The following is a 25,988-nucleotide window of genomic DNA, read 5'->3' as shown; positions in this document are numbered from 1 at the left end:
GACCGGAAGTACTAGCTAGCTAGCTAGCTACGTTTGTGTTAAAGGTGTTGACAGAACCCCGAAGCCCCCTACCCTAACCACAACCATCAGAAATGTTAGTACCTAAACCAAAGTCACTGACTTTATGCACGTCGACCGGCTAACCCTACAGCTGTGCACTAGCTAGCAGGTAGGGTTAGCCTCCTTTGTGCTGCTGGGTGAAACGGTGGCGTTTCTCAAGGACACTCAAGGGTGCCTTTAGCGTAAAATAATTATGCTTTGTCACGCTGTCTGAAAGCGTCAGTTATGACGCATTGAAGTGAGGGGATCACAAAAGTTATTATGACACATCGTCATGTGACCAAAGTGGTGGGTCAGCAATGCCTTCTCTATAGCCAATTTGCTAACGTGGCTAAAAACACATCACTGTTGCACTGGGGACCATGTTCCTTCATCACCTTGAACACACACACACACTGTAGTTTATTTAGACTCAGTCCCAGATCCTGCTGCCCCAAACACTCACTAAAGCACAACATGTGGATTCATCCACCGCTGAAAATAGTCCCTAACAAATGTACTGTTTCCTCTAGTATGAGAAATGTTTAATAAATAGCACAGAGACTAGCTGTTTTAGGAAATTACTGAGCCTTTAAAAAAAATTGAACTATATATTTGTGAGGGTTGTTTTAGAGATCCTCAGTAGGAACCAGTGGGCTTGGGGCTGAGAGTCGGTGACAGGGTAAAGAAGTCTCACAGTTAACCATTTTGTTTTTTTGGACCAGATGTAATCTATCACATCAAGTCTGCATTGTTTTTTGTGAATGGTAACAAATACATCCAAACGATCTGACTGTACAACTTGTTTTTGAATGTGGTCAGAAATAATTCAAAATGTACATGATTGGTAGTTAATTAGCTAAAACTTGCTAAAGCGCTGTTCATTTAACCTATTTTTCAATTTCAAATGTAGCTTTGTCTCTGCTGTGTCACGTTATTTCATACTTGTACAGTTGTTCTATGATATTTGGTACTACTGGTATATTATTTTTAGATATAGTATATATATATTGTTTGTTTGTTAGTTTGTATGTTTTTGTTTTTTCTTTACAAAGTTTTTAGCAGAGATTTATTTTTTTTTGTTCATATTGTTGTCTATTAAGAAAAGAAACAGTTTTTCTATTTTTTTGGAGTATTGCACTTCCATGAATATGTGGTAATCGCAACTAAACTTTCACACAGTAGATTGTAGTAAACATATGTATACCTACTTCATACTATTTATTATGTTTTATATAGGCCTATGCTGTTTTACACCAAAGACCACATTGAAAAAGGTGTTTTACACACTTAAATTGTTACAAATAAATAAATCAAAAACTGACTGTTATAGCCTTTAACTATCTTTCTCCTACTATTGGCTGCCTAATAAAGCTCCATTACAATGTTTTATAGCCTGAATTGTTGCTTTTATGATGTTGTAAAAGTTCCAAAATAACCCTAATAGCACTGACAGACACAGGCAGACTAATAATTAAATGTTGCACTGATTCATAAAAAGATGCTCTCTCTCCCTCTCTCTTTATGCTTTTTAAGCAGAAACTGTGCTCTTGTGTTGGCGTCTGTGTGGAATTGAATTACTACCTAAGGCCATCAGATAGATTCAGAGTTTGGTCGAGTTGCCTTGGACAAATTCGTACTTTTTCAACCAACCAACTGAGGTATTTTCACTCTGCGATTAAGGATGTATCAAAAGGATGATTGTGGAGAACAAAAATATATATGTGACCTGCAGTGGTGGAATGTGTCTTTTTATGTTGTTTTATATCTTCTTGAAGTATTACTGCCTAACTTTTATCTGATTTTTACTGGTTCATTACGTCCTATTGTGCATGTTTCTGATAAAGAGTTCCTTTATGGGCCTACTTCTTAAACTAAATAATCTATTTAAACCTCCCTTAGACCTGCTGGAAAATGCATAATGACAAAGCTGAAAACGGGCTGTTTCTCTGAGCTCATGAAAAGTTTACGCTTTAGAGATGTCTCAGGACAGCGACTCTAAAAACATGTGATGATCTTATTTAATGTGGTGTATTGCTTTAGGATATAAAGTAGTTAAAATGAGCTTAACCTTCAACACCTAAATCAGTAAAATGCTTTAATTCAGCAGTAATATTAATCCAGAAACATCAAATGTAAAAGTGAATCACTGACAGGAAACAGAAAGGTAGTATTTGGGGTATTGCTACTTAAGTAAAAGCTCTGTATACTTCTTCCATCATTTGCCTCCTTTTGAATCAGCTTGAAGGACTTATTCTTTTCTTTGTATTGACTTCTTCTTTATTCAGGTATTCAGCTCCATCAGGGACAAACAAAAGTAATGTCTAAAAATCCACTTTATGTATTTTCAGTTGACATGTACAAAGCATACAATAATCATCAGATCATCCAGTAATCGAGCCATCACCTGTGTCACCTGCCTGTTTATTGATTTTTACCATTTCAGGCCCTTCTTGTGGTCAAATCTAAAGCATCGGGGGAAAAGACAATCGATTCAGTTTCTAGCAACGGTGGAAGAAGTACTCAGATACTATTGTCTAAGTTGAAGTCCTGAATTCACAGTGTTATTTTAGTAAAAGTACAGAAGTATTATCAGAAAAATGTACTTAAAGTATCAACAGTAAAATTACTCATTATAAAGAATGGCTGTTATAATATTTTAGAGTATTACATAATTTGTTTTTTTATCACTAATGAATACATTTTAGAACATTTTAAAGCTTTAGTTTGTCCATGTGGACATAATTGTAGGTACTTTGTATACTTCTGGGTAGATAGTATAGTACTTCATCATATAAGCATATCCTGTGTTTTTTGTATGTAAAAAAAAAAAAATCAATATTTCCCCCTGAAATGTATTGCAGTAGAATAAAGTAGCGTGAAGTGGAAATTCTCAATTACATCAAAATGCATTATTTTAGTAAATGTCCCTAGTTACATTCCACCACTGGTTTCTAGTACATCAGAACAAGATGATCAAAGTCAAATAGCTCACAAAAAACATCTCTAGCTCTTAATTAAGTGACAACAGTGGGTTCAGGTTTTTAAAAGCAATGTGTGGAGTTTTTTGGCCTCGCTTTAGTCAAACGACTTTCTTACTGTTGAAACAAGTTCGAAGAGCAGACAACAGAAAGAGTGGCTGCAGAAAATTTTAAATCTCGTAACCAAAACTGCACGTTTGTGTTCTGAAATCCAGATTTTCTGTTTGTGTTCAACGCAAATATTCAGCCACATGTTCATTTTTGTAAATAATTCTTCTATGCTTCCTTTTACACTCAACACCACACTGTAAAAATACTCTACTAAAGTACTGCATTGAAAATTTAAAAAGTAAAAGTACATAAAATGTTGTCATCATCATGCATTCATGTAAAAGCAGGATTTTAGTGCTGAAGTTGTTGAGCTGGAGCTCATTTTAAACTATTTTCAATAGGACTGCAGCTAATGATTATTTTCCTTCTGGATTAATCTGCTAATTATTTTCACAATTAATCAACTGATTGTTTGGTTTGGAATAATTCTGAAAATAGTGAGAAATGCCATCACAATTACCCAGAGCCCAAAGTGACACCTTCCCACTTTTATCCAACAGCAGCTGCATTTGTACATTTTCATGTGTTTTGTGTGTCAGATAATCCAAATTTGTAAAGTAGGACTAACCAAAAAAGACAAATAAAAGTACAATATATCCCCATGACTGTAGTGGAGTGAAAATGTCTTTCTTTTCCTGCCTGTTTGGATTTGACCACAAGATGGTGCTAATGTAGTAAAAATTAAAGAAAGGTAACAACACAGGTGACAGCGATGATGACGTGACTTCTGGATGCTGTAATTATTCTACAGGGTGTCTTGTGTCTATTTGGTGGTTTCTAACTTTCTTTTATTTTTTTTTTATTTCACCTGTATTCAACCAGGTTTAAGATTAAGAACAGATTCTCATTTGCAACGGCAACCTGGCCAAGATATAGCACAATCATGCAGTACAAAATACAATTACACATTAAATGCATAGGTACAAAAATACAATATGCTGTAGAGCGTCTACATACAATTTGTGCAAGGTGAGGTGCCTTCAGAGAGGTAGGTCAGTTGGTAAGTGCTATTGCAATAATCAAAAGAGAGAATAACATTTGTGCAAATTTATGCAAAATAGTATAGTACCAAGCAGCGTTTAGATATGACAACTCAAGTAGAAATACATCATGAGGAGAGACAGAGACAACAAGGACAGAAATGTGCAAAAAAACAATAAAAACAATGTGCAAACGATGGAGGAGTAAATGACTGCTGCTGGTACCTGATGAAGGCAAAAGCTGTTTGTTTGAATAAATAAGAAATGTACTGTATGCGTGTGGTCTTCCTTCCCTTAAGAAGGCCATCAGCACACGTTTCTAGTATGCGGATGGGTTCTCACTGATTTGCATGTTTAATAAAATAGCACTACAGGGAGTCGCTGTCTCCTCGCACAGAGAATAAGCAGTTAGAAAACAGAAAAGCATGATAATTTGGGTGTTTCCATTCTGTCTAACTGTGACAGAGCTGGAAATAAACTCGTTTAATTAGCTGGACTTAATGAATCTGGACCGACTGCAATTAAAACTCTCGACAGAAACAGGAGGTTTGGTGAAGATCTGTAGACTGAAATTAAATTTATTTTGTATCCCACTGAATACTGCGCATACTGCATGTCCATATGCTACCTTTGTTCAAGCTGTTTATATTTGAGTCAAATTGTGTAATTGAGTTTCCTCCCTTGTTTGGCGACACAAAGTAAAACACATTTTAAATAGTCATAAAGTGCGTGAGATCTGTTGCAGTGACATGCAGCATAGTCCTGGGACAGCAAACAACACACAGGAACAATGACCGTATACCAGAGTTCATTAAACATATCACCCCTGGGCCACCAGGATGTAGCGTGATTTATTTTTTTGCGTGCTGGATGGCACTATGATGCAATGGTTAGAAATATACTACTGCATTACAGACAGTAAGAGGTCTTTATCCCCAATCACATTAAGTGTCTCCTCCTTTCCTCCTACAGTCAAACAAAATGCATGCACTGAGAATAAGTCTGTGTCTGCAGTGGTGGAAGAAGCACTTGTTAAAACAATTAAAATCCTAGTAAACTCACAGAAGTATCGTTGGAATAAAATACGCCCATGTGAGTTATGTTATATTATTTTTAAACAATAATAGTTATATTATTGTTATTGTTATTATATTGTATCAATGTGTTTGTGCATTTACTGTTGCAGCTGGAACTTGTTTCATCTACTTCACATACAGTCAGTCTAGTCCAGTGTTTTCCAACCTTTTTGGCTCGTGACTATTTACCAAAAAGCAGCGTTGGGTCCCCTAATCATGTTTCACATGGCTAAGACTTGTTCCCGCCAAAGAGACACCTCTAAATATTTTAAAGATGGTTTTATTTAAATAAATGTTTCAGGCCTAAATATTTAAAATGATCCAACACAAGAACAGGACAAAGGGAAAAGAAATTCATAAAGGAAAAACAGATTAGTGCAAAAGAACTTGCCAAGACACTTTGGAGGAGGCAGGAGCCCTAGGTTGGGAACCACTGGACTAAACTATGTAACAGTATATATAAAGTAGTTAGCTCCGTCTCGAGCAGCTGCAGCAGTAAAATGCTCCCTATTAGTGCATCAAAATTAAAATCTCATAATGTGTAAAATTATTTCTCAGTAGAATGGACATTTTTTTCTATTTTGACACTAAAGATAATTCAGCTCATAAGACTACTGCAAGTAGAATTTAAAATGCAGGACTTTTACTTGTAATTGAATATTTGTTAAGTAAATACTGAAAGTACTTCTTGCACCACTCATGACTGCATCTACCCTCTTCTATCCTCCAGGAGGTTCATGGAAACCGGCTCCGTCATCAGCCCTGCGCAGTCGACCGTGCACACAGCCAAGACCGAGGTGGTTTGTTTATTTGTGTGTGCGTCAGCCACTGCAATGAGCTGATAGCTAGGTTCTCAGTGCCGTTTGACTATAACTTCTACAAGAACAAGATGGTGGTGGGCATCTTTGAAAAGATACAAGGCATCAAAAAGAAGCTGTACGACCTCATGTGCAAGGGAAAGGATTTCACCCACTTTGTGCGTCTGATGCCAACAACTCAGACTTGAGGTACAAGTGAGGCATGGTGGACTTCAGGGCCTGCATGTCTGATGAGGGTAGGACTATTATGGGCGGATGAGTCTGTAATTCTGTGAGAATAAGCAAATGCACTGGTGTGCAATCAATTGTAAGAACACAGTCGACGCAAATATTCCTGAAAACCTACGTGCAATTTAGTCATTCATGTCACGTATTGGTGCTTTAAATGATAAAATCATGGATGTCCCTTTTTTAATCATCTTTAATTTATATCATCACACATGATCACAGATGTTTGCAGTAACAGCAGGTAACAAAATTAAAAGTTTTACATCTCGTCAGTAGACATAGCATAAAACATAACTCACTTTGCAGTAAAATGATTACAATAAATGAGCAACACACCTGTGATCCCAACAGCTAAGCAGGTGTCATGTGCTTTATTGGAGGTAAATTTTGTGAATTGTGATGGAGAAGGATGAAGCACTGCTATTAACAGCAGTATATACAGTATATATGAAACTGCGTTGTAACACATCTCCCGTGCTGTCGCAGCCTTTATGAGCAACAACATGAGTGAATCAGCAGAACCATTGAGATCACCAACATCACCAATAACTCCTGCCTAGATGACCCAAAGTAAGTGCAAGACTTAGAAGACAAGATTACATTGTTGAGTATGTTGTAAAAAAAGAGTACACATTAAAATAAAGTGGACCCATTCATTATGTAGTTTTGCCTTTATTTTGCTTCTTTTCTTTATTGTTTTGCCTCGCAAAAAAGAGTTTTCTTGGGGCTTGGCAACTGCTACAGCCCACCCAATGAAAACAAAGGTGTGCAACCTCACCAGGTTCAGCGCCAAAGCGTTAGAGAGGCAAAACAACTGTGCTACAGAGACAATGGCAATAATGTTCTCCATGCCCTTTGACCATAACGTTAGCAAGAACTGTCTGGCTGTAGGAATCCATGAGCACAGCAAAGAGTGCATTCATTTCCGACCAGTGTGTAGTGTTGCATATTATGTTTAGCGCTTTGGACACCTGTGCTACTGTACCGTCTGCAATAAAGTCATGAGTCTTTGCAATTTATCAGCTTATATTTTGTTCTTGATTTAAAGCACAAATATAATTTCTACTTATAAGATACATGTTCAGAAAGCCTCCACCAGCAGCGCCTTACAGAAATTAACATGATACAAATAGATTATAAAACAAAATGACATCAATCATTGACATTATTTAGTAAATAATAAGATAAAAGACAAATTGATTTCCAAGAAAATGAGGTCTGGTGTTCCTTTATATTACTTACATATTCCAAAAGATGAAACTTCCCTCCAGCTGCAACAGAAGTTGGCATGTAAATATCACCACCTAGTGGTCAAAAGTACAACATGTATACAGTATCCTGTGTATTCTGTTTATATACTTAAACCAGTGTCTACACTAGCATCATCAATTCAGTTATTTAGTAAGTACGTTTTTTAAACAAACAAGATAAGACATATTAATCAGTGAGCTTTTCAGATGTTTGTAGGTAGATTGTTTTCTTTTGACATTTGGACAGAGCCAGGCTAGCTGCTAGTTTCCAGTCTTTATGCTAAGCTAAGCTAACCTTCTGCTCCACCTTTATATTTAACAGACAGATATGAAAAAGAGCATCAATCTTCTCATTTAACTCTTTGCAAGAAAATAAATAAGCTTATTTATGTGACAGGACAAGTACGCCTGTTTTCTGTCAGGAGTAAAGCTGGAAAGAGCAAAGAGCTGTCCACTGTTCACATGCACAAATACAGAAAAAAGGCAGCACACCAGTAAAAAATCTTGCAGCAGTTTTGTCAGTTCATTAAAGGTCAATTAAATAAAAGATGAAGACATTAGATGATTCTTTTACTTTCTGCATTTTTCCTAAATTTCTTTTAGAGAAACAACTACAGTCCTTTGAAGTCAGTGTTGTTTTCTTTTAACTATTTTAACACAATCTTTACCAAGTAGTTTTTGCATCTAACCCTAACCAAACCTTAGTGGTGGGAGATCATATGACTCATTTGTATGAGTTTTCAAAGATACAAATAAAGTATACAATAATGTAATCTGTGTGTACTTGTGTCTCCATCTGTGCAGGATCAGTCTGATCCAGAGCACTGCTCATAAAAAACACTGACAACCGTATTGAACCTGTCCTTCAGATACATCTCAAGTGTTTCCAGTGGCATTTGTCTGACGTCATATCCCCGGAACTGTTTCTTAGCTGTCTTATCAACAGGCACAATATCCTCAGTGCTGTTGCGGTCATTGCGACCAATGGCAGCGTATGTGGGAAATGCAGCCCTCAGATTTTCTGGAAGACTGTGGTTGTAGTTTGGGCAGCAGTAGGCGGACCACATGTACTCAGGCACAGCCACGCGATGATTCTTGAGCCAGTGATCGTCGCTCTGGTAAGGGATGATCCCGGTCACGGTGTGAGCCTCTCCCAGACAGTAGGCCGCTAAGGTTTTGTTGACAGTCTGCTCCAGGAATTCCCAGGGCCCGTCATTGGAGCCGGCCTTCTGAGGGACCACATTAGTGAGGGTGAAGGTGGCGGCGCGGTCCTCATGGCTCTGGTGGTGAAGGCTGGGGTTCAGGTGGCCACGAGAATAAGTGGAATTAATGTAGTCCAGCTCCACCGCCTGGCTGTCCACCACGTTCTGGTCCAGAGGGCCCGGAGGGAAGGGGATCATGTTGCCATCAGCTCCTGGGTAGGCTAACTGTTAAGTGGAGGGCGTAAGGGAAAAGTGATGCAGTTTTAAAGTTGACGACACGTCATACAGCCCTTATGTTTCTGTGTGTTCAGAGGAAGAAGGCATTTTGCAAAATATGTGGAAACCCCTAAAGTCTACAGCTCTCTGTATTTAGGCCGGTGCTTTAAGGTAAATGCTAAAATCAGCATGACAATTGGTGTCTTTTCCTCTGAGGACCATGAATATCTGGACAAATTTCATGGCAATCCATCCAACAGTTGTCAACATCTGTCAGTCTTGGACAAAGTGGTGGACCGGCCGTGCCATCCTTGAGCTACACCGCTAGCATGGCTAAACAGTGTCAAGGTCAGGAGTCCTAATTACCCTAGAGCCATGTTTCCCAAACTTAAGGGTCGGGACCCAAAATGGGTCGCAGGCCCATTTTTATTGTATCGCCAATAATATGTGATACGTGGAGAAGTGCTCAGTAATGAAGATTTGGTTTTAAAATGAATAAATTGGACAGGTATCTCCACGCTGTATCTGGGAAAGTCCAAAATTTTTTTCTTTGCAAAGAAGAATCCTTCAAGATGTTTTGATTCAGTCTGTCACAACATACAACTCTAACATACCCAAACTTAACTAATTTTTAACTAGGCATCAAAATAAAAAAAATAAAAAAAAATTAACTGACTTTGTTTTCAAAACCTTCAAAACACTGTCAGGAATATAATCATAATGAAGAAAATACTAAATTCCTGTTTTATTCTAATTTCATTCATGTCTCTATTAGTTTTTTTTGTCTAAAAAAAATTGCTGTGATTATAAAAAGTAAGAAACCTGCCATGTGTAATTTTCAAGAAGTGATTAAAATATATTCACAGAAATGATACTGAAAATATGACCTTGGTTTCCTCAATGGAAGCTACTTAGTTAAGGAAGGCTCTTTAGCCTGGGCAGTCTTGTGCTGACTGCAATGGGGAACAGGTTGTCTGACAAACGATTTATAACCACTTCTTTGATAAGCATGTCCAGTAAGAGGGAAAAATCTACTTTAAAGCCATAGTTCGGCTGGTGAGCTACAGTAAGTTTGTTTTGTGGGTTTGGTCTGTTTTTCCTTTGAAGTCTCACCATCATCTGATATTGTGAAGGGGGCCAGTGTCTTATTTTTTTATTGATATTATTTTCAACAAATAATATTTGCACCGGTTGGAATGACAACCTATTTTGAGTTATGTTGTATTGTAATGAAATTCATTATTTAAAAAATAAATGTTTCCAATGAAATGTCCAATTAAAGTTTGAAGCATTATAGTGCTGTACTGTCACCTTGTTCTTCTCTTGATAAATGTTGGGCTGATGTTCACAACTTTGTTGTCAGCTTTGTAATATTAAAGAGCATAAAAAAGAGATCATGCTATGTTCTCATTATAATAAGGATTTGTGTTGATCTGAGGATATATGAGGTGTAACTTGTTATTTGGCAGTTACTGTGCATCACAGGTGATGTTGTGCAGTAATCCAAAAGTAATGTAACTATTAGTGTAACTAGTTACTTTCAGCAGTGAGTAATCTCCTAAAAAAAAGGCTTTACTTTAAAAAAAGTAACTAGTAATGTGTAATATTTTACTTTTTTTGAGTGACTACTCCAACACTGGCTACAGATTAGCCAACGCGTTCTCAGATCTATCAATACAAATACACAAACAAGACGGGGATATATCATGCTGAGACAGTTCTTCTTTGCTGGGCTTCATTTCCTCATTTACTTGCTATTTCCTGAAAACACATTTCTGGCTGTGGCTAAGGAGGTAGAGAGGAAGAATAATGTCTTGTTTCAGTGCAGACATACTGTTTTAGAGCAGTTAAGACAAAGTAAAATAAGTTGTGAAATGAATAAAAACACATCTGAATAAACCAGATAGTTAAATAAATGGCTTCACAGATTCTGATCAGTCAATCAATCTTGCTCACTCTAAACAACCCAACTTTCACCTTCTTTAATACTCATTTTCTGGGATTCTCACACTAATATAAATCCGTTTCAAATCTATGAATCAAACAACATAATATTTTAATATTCTCACCTGTGGCTCAAACTTCCAAGATGAAGTGGGTCTCTTTCCTGCTGGAACTGTGTACAAATAGGCTGAGAACCACGGGGAGCGGCGTGGTCGACTGTACAATGTGGCAAATCGGTACTGGTTGTAATACCGTTGGCAGATCGGGGTCCCTGTCAGTCCTTTAGGGGGCCAAGACTTATAGAAGACCTGCAGGCATGGAGCGAAATCCCCGACATCAGCTGCACACAGGCACCAGCCTCCAGTGAAGGCCAGGACAGCCAGAGAGTAGAAATGTGCCATTTTGATAAATGACAGTGCAGGTGGTGAAATTAATCTAGCTGTCACGAATTCACACGGACTCTCAGAGAAGCATGAATTCAGTGAGAGCGGTTCCCTTTTCGTTAAGACATGAGCTGTGCGTGAAAGCAGAAGCAGCTTCAACGTGAGTTTCACTTTTGTTTCTTGGAGGAAAGAAATTCACTGAATTAGCAGTGACTGTCCCACTTTTGCGCTTCCTCTTACACGCAACACTTTGAATTCAGAAGCAATGCAACACAGCATCCTTGTTAGGCTACTTGAAAACTGTGATCAAATTACTCTTTACAAAGAAGACATTGTGGTTTAGCAGGCATGCCCTTAATTCAGAAGGACTAGATTAGGCATTAATTATTTATTTACTGAATTTCTAATTATAATCACTTATTCTACTCATTGCTGATAAAAGTAATGAAATTACTGTTACATAGGTTAATAATTAATGCTATACTGCCCAGCACTGCTCATTCCTCACTTACTCTTGCAGCTATGTGGTCTGGAATGACCAGTTGTAGCAAACTGTAGATATGGACTGTATTCAGATCAGTTTACTGACTTTATGACTCCAATCTACCAAGCTACTGTTACACGCTGGTTTTTAACACCAAGCACAACCCCCTAGTTCATAGGGAGATGTGTTTGTTGTGTTTTGCTTGTGGTCACAGTCATGGATGTATTATGAGACATGGATGCAGCTGTTTTCATTGAAAAGTCTCTAAAAGCCAACAGACAAAACCTGCTCAGCAGACAGACACAGTTAGAGGCTAAAGAACCAGATATTTCCCTCTGGGGTTGTTACAGAGCTAAAAGAGAGTGACTTAAATTCATCTTGTGCACAGAAACATGACTCTAAAAGAATTATAATGTTGCTAACAAGTTCAACATATTCATTTAAAAGGTGATGATTTGTCTTCTGTTTATACAACCCTCTGTTGTAAAACAAGAAATCTACCTTGGACCTTGTACCTTGTTGTGTTCATTACTTGTTTACGCTGCCCTCAAGACGCCGTTGTATCTTAGTAAAGCTCAAAATGTGGATTAATCAAGTGCTTAAAATAGTCTCCAACAAGTTAGCTATTTACTGTTTGAGGAATGTTTGCTCAAAAGTTCAGTGACCAGCTGTTTCAGGAAATTCACAGACAGAATAGGGAAGTAGAGACGCATTGTTTCCGTCTCTTTGTGGGATTTGATGTGATTTAACCAAGTTTCACACTCAGTGGATAACCACACTGATGGTGAGGCCCAGTATGACGGTTGGCTGTAGTCCTGATAAACTGTTTAAAACTGTATGAAATACCTTGTGAGAATCACCTAAATGGCCCAAAGAGCCACGGGGGGGGAGGGGGGGGGGGGGCACCCACAGTAAGACCGAATTTACTTACAACCTCAACTCATGCCCCTATCATGTGACCCTTTTCCAGAAGAAAACAAACAACATCAGCCTTCACTATGGCTTAATGGTTAATCCAACATGGATAATGAATTACAGATGTTGCTGAACTTGTTGTCTATGCTAGCAGCTGTGTCTTTTTTGACACTTGCATTTGAGAAGTTAAAGTCATACACATGCTACAGTCTTACTTGGACCTGGTATGGCCAAATGAGTTCATGGTGGCTACTGTTAGCAAACTTTGCATAACTGACATTACTGACATGGCCGCTAAAGAGCCAGAAATTTCTGTCAAGAGTTGGCAATGATTTACATTTGCCAGATCGACAGAAACTCAACTCAGAATCAATGTTGATGTTGCTCTGTGTCTGCTGGATGTGTAAATTACCAACTGCTTGCTAACACGCTAAGCACTATCAACTTTATAGGGCGCTAAAATGTCACTTGTGTTTTCTGCTGGTGTGCAAGGGGCCAGAAATACCAACACCTTGAACAAAAAAAAGCAGGGTCTTGGAACTTGCCTTTCCTGCTCCATATTTTATGTCACACCAGGCGAGAGTTTCTCCACAAGAAAAAATGTTTTTTAATATTGTGTTGCTGCACTGTGTGTGTTGGGACGGGGAGGTAAGGAGGTGGTGTGGTGGTGCTGCTCTGCTCCCTAACTGTGTATTTAGCACAGAGAGAGGGTGGGCGCTGTGGGAAAACCTTTCCTCTCCTCCCCTTCAAACTACAGACATAAATCCCCCTCCCCCCATGCCCCTCACTTCCTTATGTAATGCAATAATCGGGTTCAGATTGTTGTCCATTCACAGGCTCGGCTTCACTTGTCCAGAGAAGGCTTAAAGAACATTTCTCCACTGGTTCGGTGATTTAAGGTAGGTTACAACAAATTTTTTTTTTCTGCCTTCAGAGCAGTACTCGAAGTTTCTCTATTTTCCTGACACCAACTTGTGCAGAACTCCAAACAAATCAGTTTTCATCTGTGATATGTTGCCAAGAGTGCGTGGACATGCAGACAGGAAACTGGTCACTTGAGGGCAAGTTACTTCAGCACGTTATGAATAGAGACTCTGCTATGTGTGTTTAGCCTGTTAGCAGGTCCCTGCTGTATGAGGATGATGAGATTAGAGACCAGGCATTAGTCCCTTCATGTGTTCCACTTGACTTTGATCTGTTAAACCAACTTTTCAGGCACTCTGGGTGTCCATGTAGTAATTTCCCTGTGGTTGCATTTGTAAATCCTTGTCACAAGTTTACAGTTTGCAGCTAAAACCATCTGGTAACGGTTTCCAATGGACAAAAACCCAGAACAACATCTTTTTGGAATTAAGAATAAGAACAGTGGTGGTGGAAGTACTCAGGTCCTTTAGTGTCGCTTACACAAAGCATGTAAGTAAAATCAGGAAAATGTACTTTTATTATCAAAAGGACTGATGAAGATGAAAATGTCCACTTTGACTGTTATATTTTCATATAATATATCATTAAGTTATTATTATTTCTTAACGTAAAAGCAGCATTTTACTGTTGGAGTTGGTTGAGGTGGAGCTTATTTTGAACTTCTTTATTTTATAGAGGACTGCAAAGAATGATTATTTTGATTACAGATCAATCTGATGATTATTTTCTCAAGTAATCCATTTGATTGATTGTTTGGTTATAAAAGTTTATAAAAAATAAATAAATTATCACCATGAATGAATCCTCACATTTGGAAAGCTAGAGTTTTTCCGTGAAAAATGTCCAAACAAGTATGAAAATAGTTACCATTAATTTATTACCATTTATTAATTTTCTATCAATCAACTAATCAACTAATTGTTTCAGCTCTACTTGTATATATTGTTAGGTACAGTAGTTTAAGTATTACGAAGTCCTGCCACTCGACAGCCATCTTGTTAACGCTTCTGGTCAGTTATTTTGCCTAACCAGATCAGGCCCCTATCCAAATAATTGGGGAGAGAGCTATATCTGCACTTTAATTGGTCAAGCGCAAAAAAAAATTTATGACTTTGCCCCCAAAAGGTTTAAAAAGCGTTTTTCCCCACAGGTTATATTTCTACTAAGCATGTGCAAGGTTTATTTACGGCTCTTTCCAGAGTGCCGGTGACATGACTCCATGAGCTCCGAAGCACTTGAACAAATGCTATGCTAACTGATGTTATGTTTACAGTCAGCATATGCCATATACGTTTATAGAAGGTGTGTTATATTTTCTCTCATGTTGCAAGTACTGCATGTCAAATCTGCCGCAGCGTTTTGGTGGACATGTAGTGCATCTGATCTTCTAACGTACCTGCTCCATGCTGCCAACATTTGAAACTCTCACAAACCTCAACTGTGCACTTAAGTCAATGGAACTACACCATTTGCTTAATATTTTCCCAGGTTCGGCTGTTAAAAAGCATAAGATTGGCTTTCTTGCAGAAGAGGTGGGATATGTGCTTATAACCGCCATCTTTGGCTATACAGGCTGTCCCCATAAAAATCTATTTAGGATTCTTTAAGTGGCGTGTCTCTGCCCTTAAACAGTCTCTGGGATTATTTTATAAACTCCTCATGGTCTGTGTGCAAGAATCCATCCTTCCATCCATCGTCAACTGCTTATCCTACGTAGAGGGTTGCGGGGGGCTGGAGCCAATCCCAGCTTAATGGGCGAAAGGCGGGATACACCCTGGACAGGTCGCCAGTCCTTCGCAGGGCCTGTGTGCAACAATCTTGATTTTTTTTTTTTTTAAAGTAATTGCAAGTGCAACCGGTCAAGCAGCTAACTCAACTTCTGAAAAAGAGAGTATGTTGTTTTACTAGTCTTGAAATGGTTTGGAATACTGCAGTATCCAAACTAAAACTATAATTACAGCTTGCTGCAGTATCCGAACCAAGGGTGTGAGGATAGAGGGTGTTGTATATTATAAAGCCACTTGAAGCAATTTGTGATTTGTGAAATTCCCCAACAACTATAGTTGTCATGACCTCAGTGCCCTCGGTAGTATTATAGCTACACTCATGGGTCCATGTAAGTGTTTGTGTTTGTTTGATGGTTTGCAATTCCCAACTTGTTGGATACTTTTGTCAGTCAAGAGAATAAACACATTAAGCATGAGATAAGGACTCATCATGAGTATGAATGTGCAATTGCTCACATTAAACTTTGTTGTTTTATTTTTCTCAGAGTTAATCCATGGGGAGAATCCCAGGAATTCCACTTCTGCTTCTGGTGGTGAGTGTGTCCCTCCTGACAAGTCCCACTGTCCAGGGTGGAAAGATTCTGGTGTTCCCCGTGGATGGCAGCCATTGGGTCAACATGAACCTGCTGATCCAGAGCCTCCACGACAAGGGCCATGAGGTCACTGTGGTCCGCACAGCCACTAGCTGGTACATCAAAGAAAACGCACCACATTACCGCTCCATCACTATCACCCTACCAGAAGCCATCGTCATAGAGGAGCAAGACTTCTTTGTGAGCTTCCTTGCCAAGATGCTGGCGATTCAGAAAGGGGGGGGGTCTCCTATCGCCTTTGCAAACTTCTACTGGGAAATGCTCAGTACGCTGTCAAAAATTCACCAACAGGCCAGCCTGCTGGGGGTAGAAATGTTTGAGAACAAGACTCTCATGCAGAGCATTCGTGACACTCAGTTTGACGTGGTTCTTCTGGATCCGGGATTGCCAGTGGGAGTTCTAGTGGCTCATGAACTTAAGCTGCCAACTGTTTTTAACGTGAGGTGGATCACCAGCGGAGAAGGGCATTTTGTTGTAGCTCCATCTCCATCATCCTATGTTCCAACTTCAGGATATGCTGCGTCGGATAAGATGACCTTTGTGGAAAGGGTCAAGAACATGTTGCACTATGTCCTCAACACATGCATTGACAAGTTTATAGTATGTCCTCACTATGATAGAATGGTAGACAAATATTTTGGTCCAGATGTGAATTTCTATCACCTTCTACAAGGAGCAGACATCTGGCTCATGAGGGTGGACTTTGTTTTTGAATTCCCAAGACCCACCATGCCAAACATCGTCTATATTGGAGGTTTTCAGTGTAAGCCCTCTAAGCCTTTATCATCAGAGCTGGAGGAGTTTGTCCAAAGTTCAGGAGACCATGGATTCATCTTGATGTCCCTTGGTACACTGGTCAAAGGCCTACCTAAAGAAATCACTTCTGAAATCGCTGCTGCCTTTGCGCAAATTCCTCAAAAGGTCATATGGAGGCATGTAGGTGAGCCCCCCGACAATTTGGGCAACAACACCCTACTGGTAAAATGGATGCCCCAGAACGACCTCCTGGGCCACCCAAAGATTAAAGCCTTTGTGGCCCATGGTGGTACTAATGGGATCTATGAGTCCATCTACCATGGAGTGCCGATTGTAGGCATACCCCTTCTGTTTGACCAGTTTGAGAATGTTTTGAGAATGGAGGCTCGTGGAGCGGCTAAGGTGGTGCAAGCGACCAAACTCACTCGCCAGAACTTTCTGGAAGCAATACAAGAAGTTCTTCATAATCCTTCCTATAGAAATAACATGAAGCGTCTCTCGAATATCCATCGGGATAAACCAATGCATCCTCTAGACACGGCCGTTTACTGGATTGAGTTTGTTATGAGGCACAAAGGAGCATCACATTTACGCACTGAGTCTTACAAGATGCCCTGGTATGCTTATTATTCTGTGGATGTTGTATGCTTTTTGTTAGCAGTCCTGCTGATGATTACAGCCATTGTAGTGGGATCAATACGATTTCTTTGCTTTAAACTGTGCAGGAGGAGAAAACCCAAGCAGGAGTAGTGACTGACTCCTCACATCAGATTAGAGTTCATTAACATAATAATAACTTGAATTTTATGGCGCCATTGCTTTAGGGATGATGATGTTTGTCTGTCCTGGACTGAAAGATCTCACTAGTGACATGCCATTCATTTGTACAGACATTCATTCACTCTTAAGAACTGTTTTTGGTAAACCATGTGGATGACATTTTTGGTTTTGAGTGACATGTCTCTGCAACTGTTGGATGGATTTTAACATAGGATTTATTATGGTAATTCCTAATTATTTTGATCTCCCGACTTTTCCTCTAGCACCATCAGCAGGTCAAAGTTTTCTCTTCTCCAGTAAAATATCAACAAGATAGTTTAGCACCAAATTTTATACAAACAATCATGGATCCCAGACAATGAATCCTAATGACTTTGGTGATCCATTGACTTTTCTCCTATGAGTATGACATTTGAGGTTTTGAGTGAAATGTCTTGACAGCTAAGTACTGCTTTGATTGACATGAAATTTGGTTCAGATATTCATGGCAGTCTCATGATGTATTGTAAAAATCCCTTAAAGGTACAATGCGTAAAATATGGCCAGATTCAAAAAATTTACTAACATTATCAACAGAATGTGAAGAAGTGACAATTCTGTTGTTGTATCACAAACGTCAATGTATTGTGTAGGAGATATCTACTGAAATGAGCATGCTAATCAGCTAGCTTCAGCCCATCCTTTGTTGTGATACCACTTTTTCCTGTATGGAACATGTGGTCAGGAATTACACATTGTACCTTTTAACGTTTCATCTTGCTGGTTTATGACCAGCTAAACTAATGACACTGCCCTCAGCCTCAGCTGTACTTTGTATTCAGTGCTAATCGGCCAATGTTGGCATGCTATCATGCTAAATTTAAATGGTGAACATGGTAAATGTTGTACCAGCTTAATATTAGCATGTTAGCATTGAGTATGCTGACATTAACTTTAACTCTCAGTCTCAATGCACTTGAAGCTGAGTGACAGGGTAGGAAAGTTGGAAAGTACAGAGAGTCACACACAGTGCGTTTTGGTCTGTTGTCTGCATATGTTTATAGTAATGAAAACCATGCTGCCTCATCCTTCAACTGGACATGCACACAGAAAATGTAACTGAGCTACCTTATTTCCTGTATTTCAAAATGAAAGCTGCAACTTTATGTTGTGTATTGTCACTTGAAGAAAGACAATGCAGTCTGTTATATCTATCCACATTTATAGTTGAAAATTTAAAATAAAAAAGTAAGAAAAGAAACAAATGCTTGGCAGTTTCTGTCTTTATTCCCTGCAATGAAACAATGGCATCTGAAGACTAAATACTGTTTTATTTAGAAAGAAAACATGTCCACTATCACCCTGTTATAACTCAGACTTTAATACATTACAATACAGCAATTTAATAAATCACGGATATAGTCCTATAATTGACTACATACATACAAGTATAACTTTAAATGACTGTATTTCTGCTATATTTATAATATGAAATGAGAAATAAAATATGTTCTGGATGATCTAAACATTCTTTTCACAGATCCATCTATAAGGTATCGTACAGGACCCATCCATCCAGGACTTGAGTGCAGTTTCACTGGTGTCTATGTGTCCACAGTCCTCTCCTAGAGGGTCATCCAGTTTCCAGTCATCAGGCTCAGTCACCATTCCTGGTCTGCTCAGCCAAAACCTGGAGAAAGAGTGGGAGCTGCTGTGTTACATAATCCTCACGGTGTCTTATTTCATTCAGTGTTATTAAAGCAAGTCACAGATCTATTCTCTTTGGTGCAGAAATCATCTTAGAGTTTGTAAAACTATTAAAATAACAGAAGAAACTGCAGTTTAAGGCCCAAAACAACAATAATAACAATAGAGGGATCTTAAAAACATCAACACACAGGTTAGGGGGGTACAATAATTACTGTAATGGTCAACTCAATGAACGATTTCATATCTATACATTGCTTCCAAAGTGCTATGTCACAGAGCTCTTTCTTTTCTTCTGCCTTGTGTCATATGTTGTCTGCAAACTTTTACAGCTCCTTAGCTGTCTCTTGAGCTTGTGAGGTACAAGGCCTTAAATTATTGGTTGATGGCCTGTGTGCCCACATTCTTGGCATCATAGTTGCTACCCATACCACTTAGGTTCTGGCCGAGATCCATGTGGTCGCTCTCAGAGGACTCCAGAGCAGTGCTGGTCGCATCTAATTTTTTGCTTTCTTAAAGCTTGTCAGTTTCTGTCTCTGTCTGTCTCTGTTTACCACAGAAATACAGTACTAAGCTGTGTTGTCAGTGTGGAAGAGAATAGTGAGAGATGTGTCTCCTTGAGGCTTATAAGGCTTAGAAAGTTCACGGGACAGATTGTGAAATCACTTCTTGTTGCACAATGCTGACAATGCAGTACTGTTATATAACCAATAAGTCCCCTTGGAACAATGAACTCAGGTTTTAAGAGCACTCATTTGATTTGGACTCAATGTTTTGAATTATTGGTAGATAAAAAACGACAATATCAATAATGACAACTCCCCAACCAAGCAGACACTTGAGGAGGTATTCTAGCGTCAGACCCAGTGACTGCTGTAAGAGATTGGCTCGTTGGTCTAGGGGTATGATTCTCGTGTGAGAGGTCCTGGCTTCTATGACAACAAGCATAGCTTCACATACTTCAAATATCTTTAACACAAATGTCAAACTAATTCATTATTATTCGACGTTGTATTGTAAATTGCGATTGATACATTAATCATGCAGAAGGTATAAATGATTACGGCACTAAGTGATGTTCTTCTCTTGCTTTTTACTGGAAAATGTGTGCAGAAACACAAGTTTCTTATGTAAATTTAGCATTTAGTTAATTTAGTTATTTTCTTAACAGCGTGTCGTGATACTGGTAATAGTTTTGGGACATAACTAAATGAAATGAGAGTGTAAGCAAGTTAAAAACAGTAATTCTGAGTTACAGTCTGAGATCTATCATTCTTAGTTTGTGCAATTCAAACTTTCAATTATTTTTAAAGAAGAAAGTTATCTGAATGAAAACAAAATTAACAAGTCGAGCAAACTTTTTTTGTTTTTGCAATGTACTAATCTAAAAACTAATGTTCACTTCTATAGTGGAAAGTAAAAATAAACATATTGGATAGACAGTGAATTTCATGCCATTTCAGCTACACAGTTATTCTCTGCAGTAACCACATAAAAATGCATAGAAAGATTCGATATAAAGAAACTTCTTGAGCTTGTTGGTGATTGGCGACAGTGACAGACAGTAATTTTTTAAAAAGTGTCTTAGGCCTACTTTATATTTCTTTAATGGTAGACACAAAACCTTGTAGTGTAAAACTTTACTGTTGTCAAAAGAATCAAATCAAATCAAATCAGCATGAGAAGCATCTCTGCTGTAAGTATTATCACAATGTCCTTGGACTTTGACTTACTGTACATCTGAAGCGACTGAGTTGCCGTCCACCCAGAACCATTCACCCTCCTCCTCTGCGTCTGTCATACCGATCCACAGCCTGCTGCCGCTCGACTCCAGAGCCTGGCCTCTTTCAAAAGTAAAGTTCTAAAAAGAGAAAGATGATTCAAATTATATGCTGCCTGGAAACCTTTGAGTGTCCTACAATTGCTGCATGTTGTCTTCTTTTTGTCCTCCTACCTGTTCTGGCTCACTGTTAATGATGAGCAGGTCGCCCCCTTGTGTCTGGCACCAGGCTCTGCTGGAGCTCCAGGGGAGCCTGCGAGAGGAGAAGTAGTAGCACTTGGCCTCAAACAGTTTCCAGCTGTCGGGACACTTTTTGCAAATACGTTCTGTGAAAAAAGAAAAGTAAAAATAGTTTATTTTTGACTCAATACCACACACACCATCCTGCAGTCTTAAATACTAGAGCATCAAATGTGTATTAATCAAAATAAAATAGTCCCCAACAAATTCACTATGTCCTCCTTTAAATAAAAATGAAACTATATAGGCTATTTCTGGGGTGCATGCATTTGCTCAAGAACACTGGGGGAAAACTGCATATGTACCTTTCGTCTGGTGACTAACCACGGGGCAGTAGAGGTCTAGGGATGTGTAGGCCTCCTTCATTGAATGCATGTCCGCCACTGTTCGGCCCATTTCGTTTCTCCTGCTTTCCTCACACGCTGCTGCTTTCTTCCTCCATTCATTCCCGGCGCTCAGGTTCCGGTTTTGCTCTTGAAGCTCTGTCACTCTCTCCTGGAGCTGCAGATTGTGTTTTGACGCCTTCTCGCGGCCATCGTTCAGCAGAGCTCTGATCTTCTCACTCAGATTTTTAATTTCTCCCTGAAACTTGTCGTTTATTTCCTGAAGTTCTCGATTCTTTTCGTCCGCTTGAAACAGCTCATCCCTCAGAAGGCTGTTCGTCTCAGAGAGTCGTCGCTTCTCCTCCTCTCGCTGAGCGTTGGAGTCAACCAGATATTTGATAGTCTGAGACATGTTCAGTTTTTTTTCTTCCTGCTCAGATGTGTACTGGGCCAACCGCTCATGCTCTTGTGTGAGTTGTAAGTTTGTAGAAGTTAGATTCACAATTTTCTCCATTAACTCTGTATTTTCCAAGCTCAAAGCCAGATTCACAGACATCAGTTCGGCTGAAGGCCTGTTGAAAAGTTCGGCCTGTTCAGGCAGCCGGGCGCTGTGCTCCTTCAAGATTTCATTGTCTCCTTTCTGGCCGTTGTTCGGTTTAGAAAGAGTGAAGTAGCTGTCACTGATGTTCTGGTAGTCAAAGCGGAGACTTTTCCATCTGTCTGACTCATTGTTATCTGAAAGTTAAAGAAAAAGATTCATTACTTTTGTTGAAACAAAGGAGAACACAGCATGCTTCTGAATGTAACTCCAGCACAGATAACGTCAAAAAAGACACATTGCAGTTAGAGGAATACCAGGAAATTGAAGGAAATATGAGATTTGCTTTCTTTCTGAGAGTGAGATGAGAAGATTAATATCACTGGAGTCAGGACATGGTTAGCCTAGCTTAGCATGAAGACTGGAAACCGGGGAAACAGCTAGCCTGGCTTTGTCCAAAGCTAAAATGTGCATCTAGCAACACCTCAATATTTAGAAAAATATTCTATCTTTGCTTTGTCAAGAGTTAGATGACAAGGACACCACTCTCATGTCTCTGGTTGTCATCGTCTTGAGACACTAAGAAATAGTTTAGCGTGTAGCCTAGCCCAAAATAACAAACTCTTGTTTTTGTATTTCTCTCTATGCACACAATAAACAAATGAGATATAACATGTTAATTAATGATCCTTTAGAGAACAACTTCAGCCTTGAACAACTTCACTGTTTTGGTTGAAGCTGGTGAGCTAAAGAGCCAGATATTTCCCTCAGGAGTCGGTAGAGACCAAAACAGAGCTCAAAGAGGGTGAACACGAAGCAACTGTTTACTGTATTAATCTAAAAGGGTGTCACTGATATGTTCGTGACTTGTTTACGCTGCCCCCAAGTGGCCCAAAAATATAAATGCCAGGTGTTAAAGGTGTTTTAGGTGTATGGTTCCCTCTTCTTTCAGTCTTAATACTAAGCTAGGCTAACCACGTCCTGACTCCCGCTCTCTACTTATTGCACAGACATGAGAAGGATATCAAACTTCTCCTCTCACTCTCGAAAAGAAAGCACCTACATCCCAAAATGTTGAACTATTTCAGCATTTCATCTTTGACCAATTGCCATCAACTTTTTAAACTTCTGTTTTATGGTCACTCATAAATAATTTGTACTTACACAAGACTGAAAGTGCAACACAGGTCACAAGCAGCAACAAGCAGAGCGTTGAGAGACCGGCCACTGGACAGATTTGGAGACAGGTCACTTTTTTACTGGTGTCAAGGCAATCTGAAGCTAAAAAAAGACATTTATTATTATTAATATTATTATTGGTAGTAGTGGTGGTAGTATTCGGAGTATAATTTACTGTATATTACCAATGTGCTGAGTTAATCTCTTGCTGAAAAGTTTTATCATATACATAGATTGGTTATCTGTTTTTACACTACAATCTTCTTATCAAGTCAATGTTGTGTGTAATTGAGATTTTAAAATCTTATTTATTTAAAACAAATGAATAAAATCTACCAGTGCAGTAAAATCTTTACTTGTTTCCAATGCAGATTGAATTATTCTTGATTATTGTTCAGTGATGTGCAAAGTTTGTTCAAGATACAGACATTTATTTGTAGAAACAAATAAATGTAAAAACAAGTTGAACAATTTTACTGTACATTTAATTTTTTCTTAAGGGATTCAATTATTGGTCAAAAGTACTAACATAAGATGGAAAGTGTTGCTGAGAGCTGTCATAAGTATGCGCAAGTTAGTTTAAATCCAAATTTCAAAGGGTAATTGTTTACACTTTACTTTATTTAGCATTTATAGACATTATACAAACATTGTAAAAGTGGTTTATAACACACCATAATGTATGAAGACATATTTTATATTATACTTATATATATTATAATTCATTATATGTTTATACAGCTGCATTCCACTTACAAGAGTTATAGTTGTCAAATTAATTAATGTATTAAATGTTTATAAACTGCTTATAATGCTAAGTAGTAAGTATAGTGTTGCATGTGGTTGGTATACGTACATATTTCCTGTTCCTGCTTGGCTGACGTCACTGAGATTGAGCCGGAGGTTGGATTATTAATCCAGGGCAGCCACTGATGACTGACCATTTTACCTGCACAGTATCAGAGCCTTTAGAGACGCAGAGCAACAAAAAAAGGATGCATTGTGTCAAAGTAACATTTGGATCAGAGTTGTGGAGGTTTTGTTCATCTGAACTATAAAGACACATCAGAAAACATAAATGCCGTACTTGTTCTAAATCAACCCACACATCTTCTGACAGACATTAAAACATAGACAGATTTGAAAACCCCCGTCTTTTAAAGGCACGAAAAGGTGTTTCTGTGGTTTTCCTGTTATGTATCATCAGACTGTGGCTTTAGCTCTGTCTATGCTGCTGTTTGATTTATCTTTACACTATATACACATAGTTCTGATTTATATTTACACAGTGGTAGAAACACTAAAAATGTATTTATGAGCTACAACATTAAAATGCAGCTGACATGTTAATGGTGCACTGTGATATTACAATAATAATAATCCTATTTAATGTAATCTATTGCATAAAGCCTAACAATACAACCAGTGGTGGAACGTAACTAAACACATTAGCTGTACTTAAGTACAATTAGGTACTACTAGGAAGTATTGTCCTTATACTCTCTTACATTTATGTAACAGCTTTATTAGTTACTAGATCAAGATAATTAGAAGATTTACATACAGTTCATACAGTGTGTGTTTTCCACTCACATGACCAGCTTAAAATATATGATGCATTGTTGAAGTAAACCTTGATTCATTACAAATAATGATCCAGTGCAGTGGGCAAGTGTACCAAGTGTATCTGATGCGATTGCCTGATGAGTAGCTTATTGCTACTATGCTTATGAAAGAGATCCAAATACTTCCTCCAACACTGCATTTACAGCACAGATAGAAACGATATCAGTTTAAATTAACTTACCTGAGTTAATGTCACTCCCAGACTGATGTCTGTAACATACACAGTATGTCCTGTCCTGAGTGACGTCTGATAGAAGCAGCAGAAGTGACTTTGTGAACAGTCTTTGTGAAGCTACAGCTCATTTATAGCCTTCTCACCCTTTGTTCCTTTACTTCTAATAGGTGGAGATACTCTAAATAATGGCCAGGTCTGTTTGATTTTACCTTATCTCTCACTCAACAATACACTGAGGGTCCAGCTGCATGTCATTGTTTGGCTTTTAAACAATTCACTGAGTTTTGTACTTATAAAATTAATGATTTCTTTGTTTTCTTTGAGTTTAAATGTTTTGATACATTTAAGAATAAAAAGTGACAAACAGATGATTCATTTATTGAATCAGCAATCATTTTCTTTTGCCTAATTTGAACCAGTAGGTGGCAATGTGTCCTTTTTGCACAATACAGTATGCTGCTGCTGCTTTAAAGCGACACCTAGCCTGAGTATGTGGATACACCACCTCTCCATTTACTTGTGTGGACTTTGTCCGGGGCTGTTTTTAGGTCTGTTAGTTCCAATGAAGTGAAACTGTGTATATGATAGTAAAGTAGGTCATTGTGATTTGTTTTTCATCTTTAAAGGTCTCAAATAAAACTATCCAAATTAAACAACAATAAAAAAACATTCATTGGTTGAACTGGTCACGTATCACACATATACAGCGTGGGTCACACGAAGACAATGCTTCATTTCGAGGCGCCCAACAGCCAATAGTGTTTCCAACTTTGCAACAACAGTTTGTGTTTGACTCCACATCTGGTGGGGCCACTGAAACCAGAGTGGAGGCTGTTATAGCAGCAGATTAATGCCCATGGTTTTGGGATTAAATGTTTAAATACCACATTTGGATGTAAAGTTTGGCCATGCAGTGTATGCATATCTTAAGAATCTCATTGGACACATATTTAACTTCAGTGAAAATAAATTCC

General features: G+C 38.5%; 3 protein-coding genes across 3 annotated transcripts; 1 reads left to right on the top strand and 2 right to left on the bottom strand.

Annotated features, from left to right (window-relative positions):
* Positions 1–7,241: 7,241 nt before the first annotated feature.
* LOC123982984 (endonuclease domain-containing 1 protein-like) lies at positions 7,242–11,366 on the bottom strand. The gene is made up of 2 exons (XM_046069028.1): positions 10,971–11,366; positions 7,242–8,910 (listed from the first exon to the last, which is right to left on the bottom strand). Exons 1-2 carry the CDS (start codon positions 11,244–11,246, stop codon positions 8,290–8,292), a joined length of 897 nt encoding a protein of 298 aa, XP_045924984.1. The 5' UTR covers positions 11,247–11,366; the 3' UTR covers positions 7,242–8,289.
* A 2,098-nt stretch (positions 11,367–13,464) lies between these two features.
* On the top strand, positions 13,465–18,847 carry LOC123983361 (UDP-glucuronosyltransferase 1-2-like). Its single transcript, XM_046069596.1, has 2 exons — positions 13,465–13,526; positions 15,824–18,847. The coding sequence occupies exon 2, from the start codon at positions 15,833–15,835 to the stop codon at positions 17,435–17,437; it is 1,605 nt and encodes a 534-aa protein (XP_045925552.1). The 5' UTR covers positions 13,465–13,526; positions 15,824–15,832; the 3' UTR covers positions 17,438–18,847.
* LOC123983543 (CD209 antigen-like protein B) lies at positions 18,712–24,157 on the bottom strand. Its single transcript, XM_046069798.1, has 5 exons — positions 24,070–24,157; positions 21,479–22,231; positions 21,108–21,259; positions 20,887–21,014; positions 18,712–19,136 (listed from the first exon to the last, which is right to left on the bottom strand). Exons 1-5 carry the CDS (start codon positions 24,155–24,157, stop codon positions 18,968–18,970), a joined length of 1,290 nt encoding a protein of 429 aa, XP_045925754.1. The 3' UTR covers positions 18,712–18,967.
* Between the last annotated feature and the right edge of the window lie 1,831 nt (positions 24,158–25,988).

Source organism: Micropterus dolomieu, linkage group LG14, assembly GCF_021292245.1.
Source record: "Micropterus dolomieu isolate WLL.071019.BEF.003 ecotype Adirondacks linkage group LG14, ASM2129224v1, whole genome shotgun sequence".
Lineage (NCBI taxonomy): Eukaryota > Metazoa > Chordata > Actinopteri > Centrarchiformes > Centrarchidae > Micropterus > Micropterus dolomieu.
The sequence above is the reverse complement of the archived record's forward strand: the minus strand, read 5'-3'. Positions and strand labels throughout refer to the sequence as shown.

Excerpts from the sequence above, each read along its gene's own strand:
- LOC123983361 (XM_046069596.1), top strand. The coding sequence starts at position 15,833 with ATGGGGAGAATCCCAGGAATTCCACTTCTGCTTCTGGTGGTGAGTGTG.
- LOC123983543 (XM_046069798.1), bottom strand. The coding sequence starts at position 24,157 with ATGGTCAGTCATCAGTGGCTGCCCTGGATTAATAATCCAACCTCCGGC. Across the intron at positions 22,232-24,069 it reads CAAGCAGGAACAGGAAATAT|ATAACAATGAGTCAGACAGA; the intron begins GTACGTATACCA and ends TTTAACTTTCAG. Across the intron at positions 21,260-21,478 it reads GGTTAGTCACCAGACGAAAG|AACGTATTTGCAAAAAGTGT; the intron begins GTACATATGCAG and ends CTTTTTTCACAG.
- LOC123982984 (XM_046069028.1), bottom strand. The coding sequence starts at position 11,246 with ATGGCACATTTCTACTCTCTGGCTGTCCTGGCCTTCACTGGAGGCTGG. Across the intron at positions 8,911-10,970 it reads CTTGGAAGTTTGAGCCACAG|TTAGCCTACCCAGGAGCTGA; the intron begins GTGAGAATATTA and ends TCCACTTAACAG.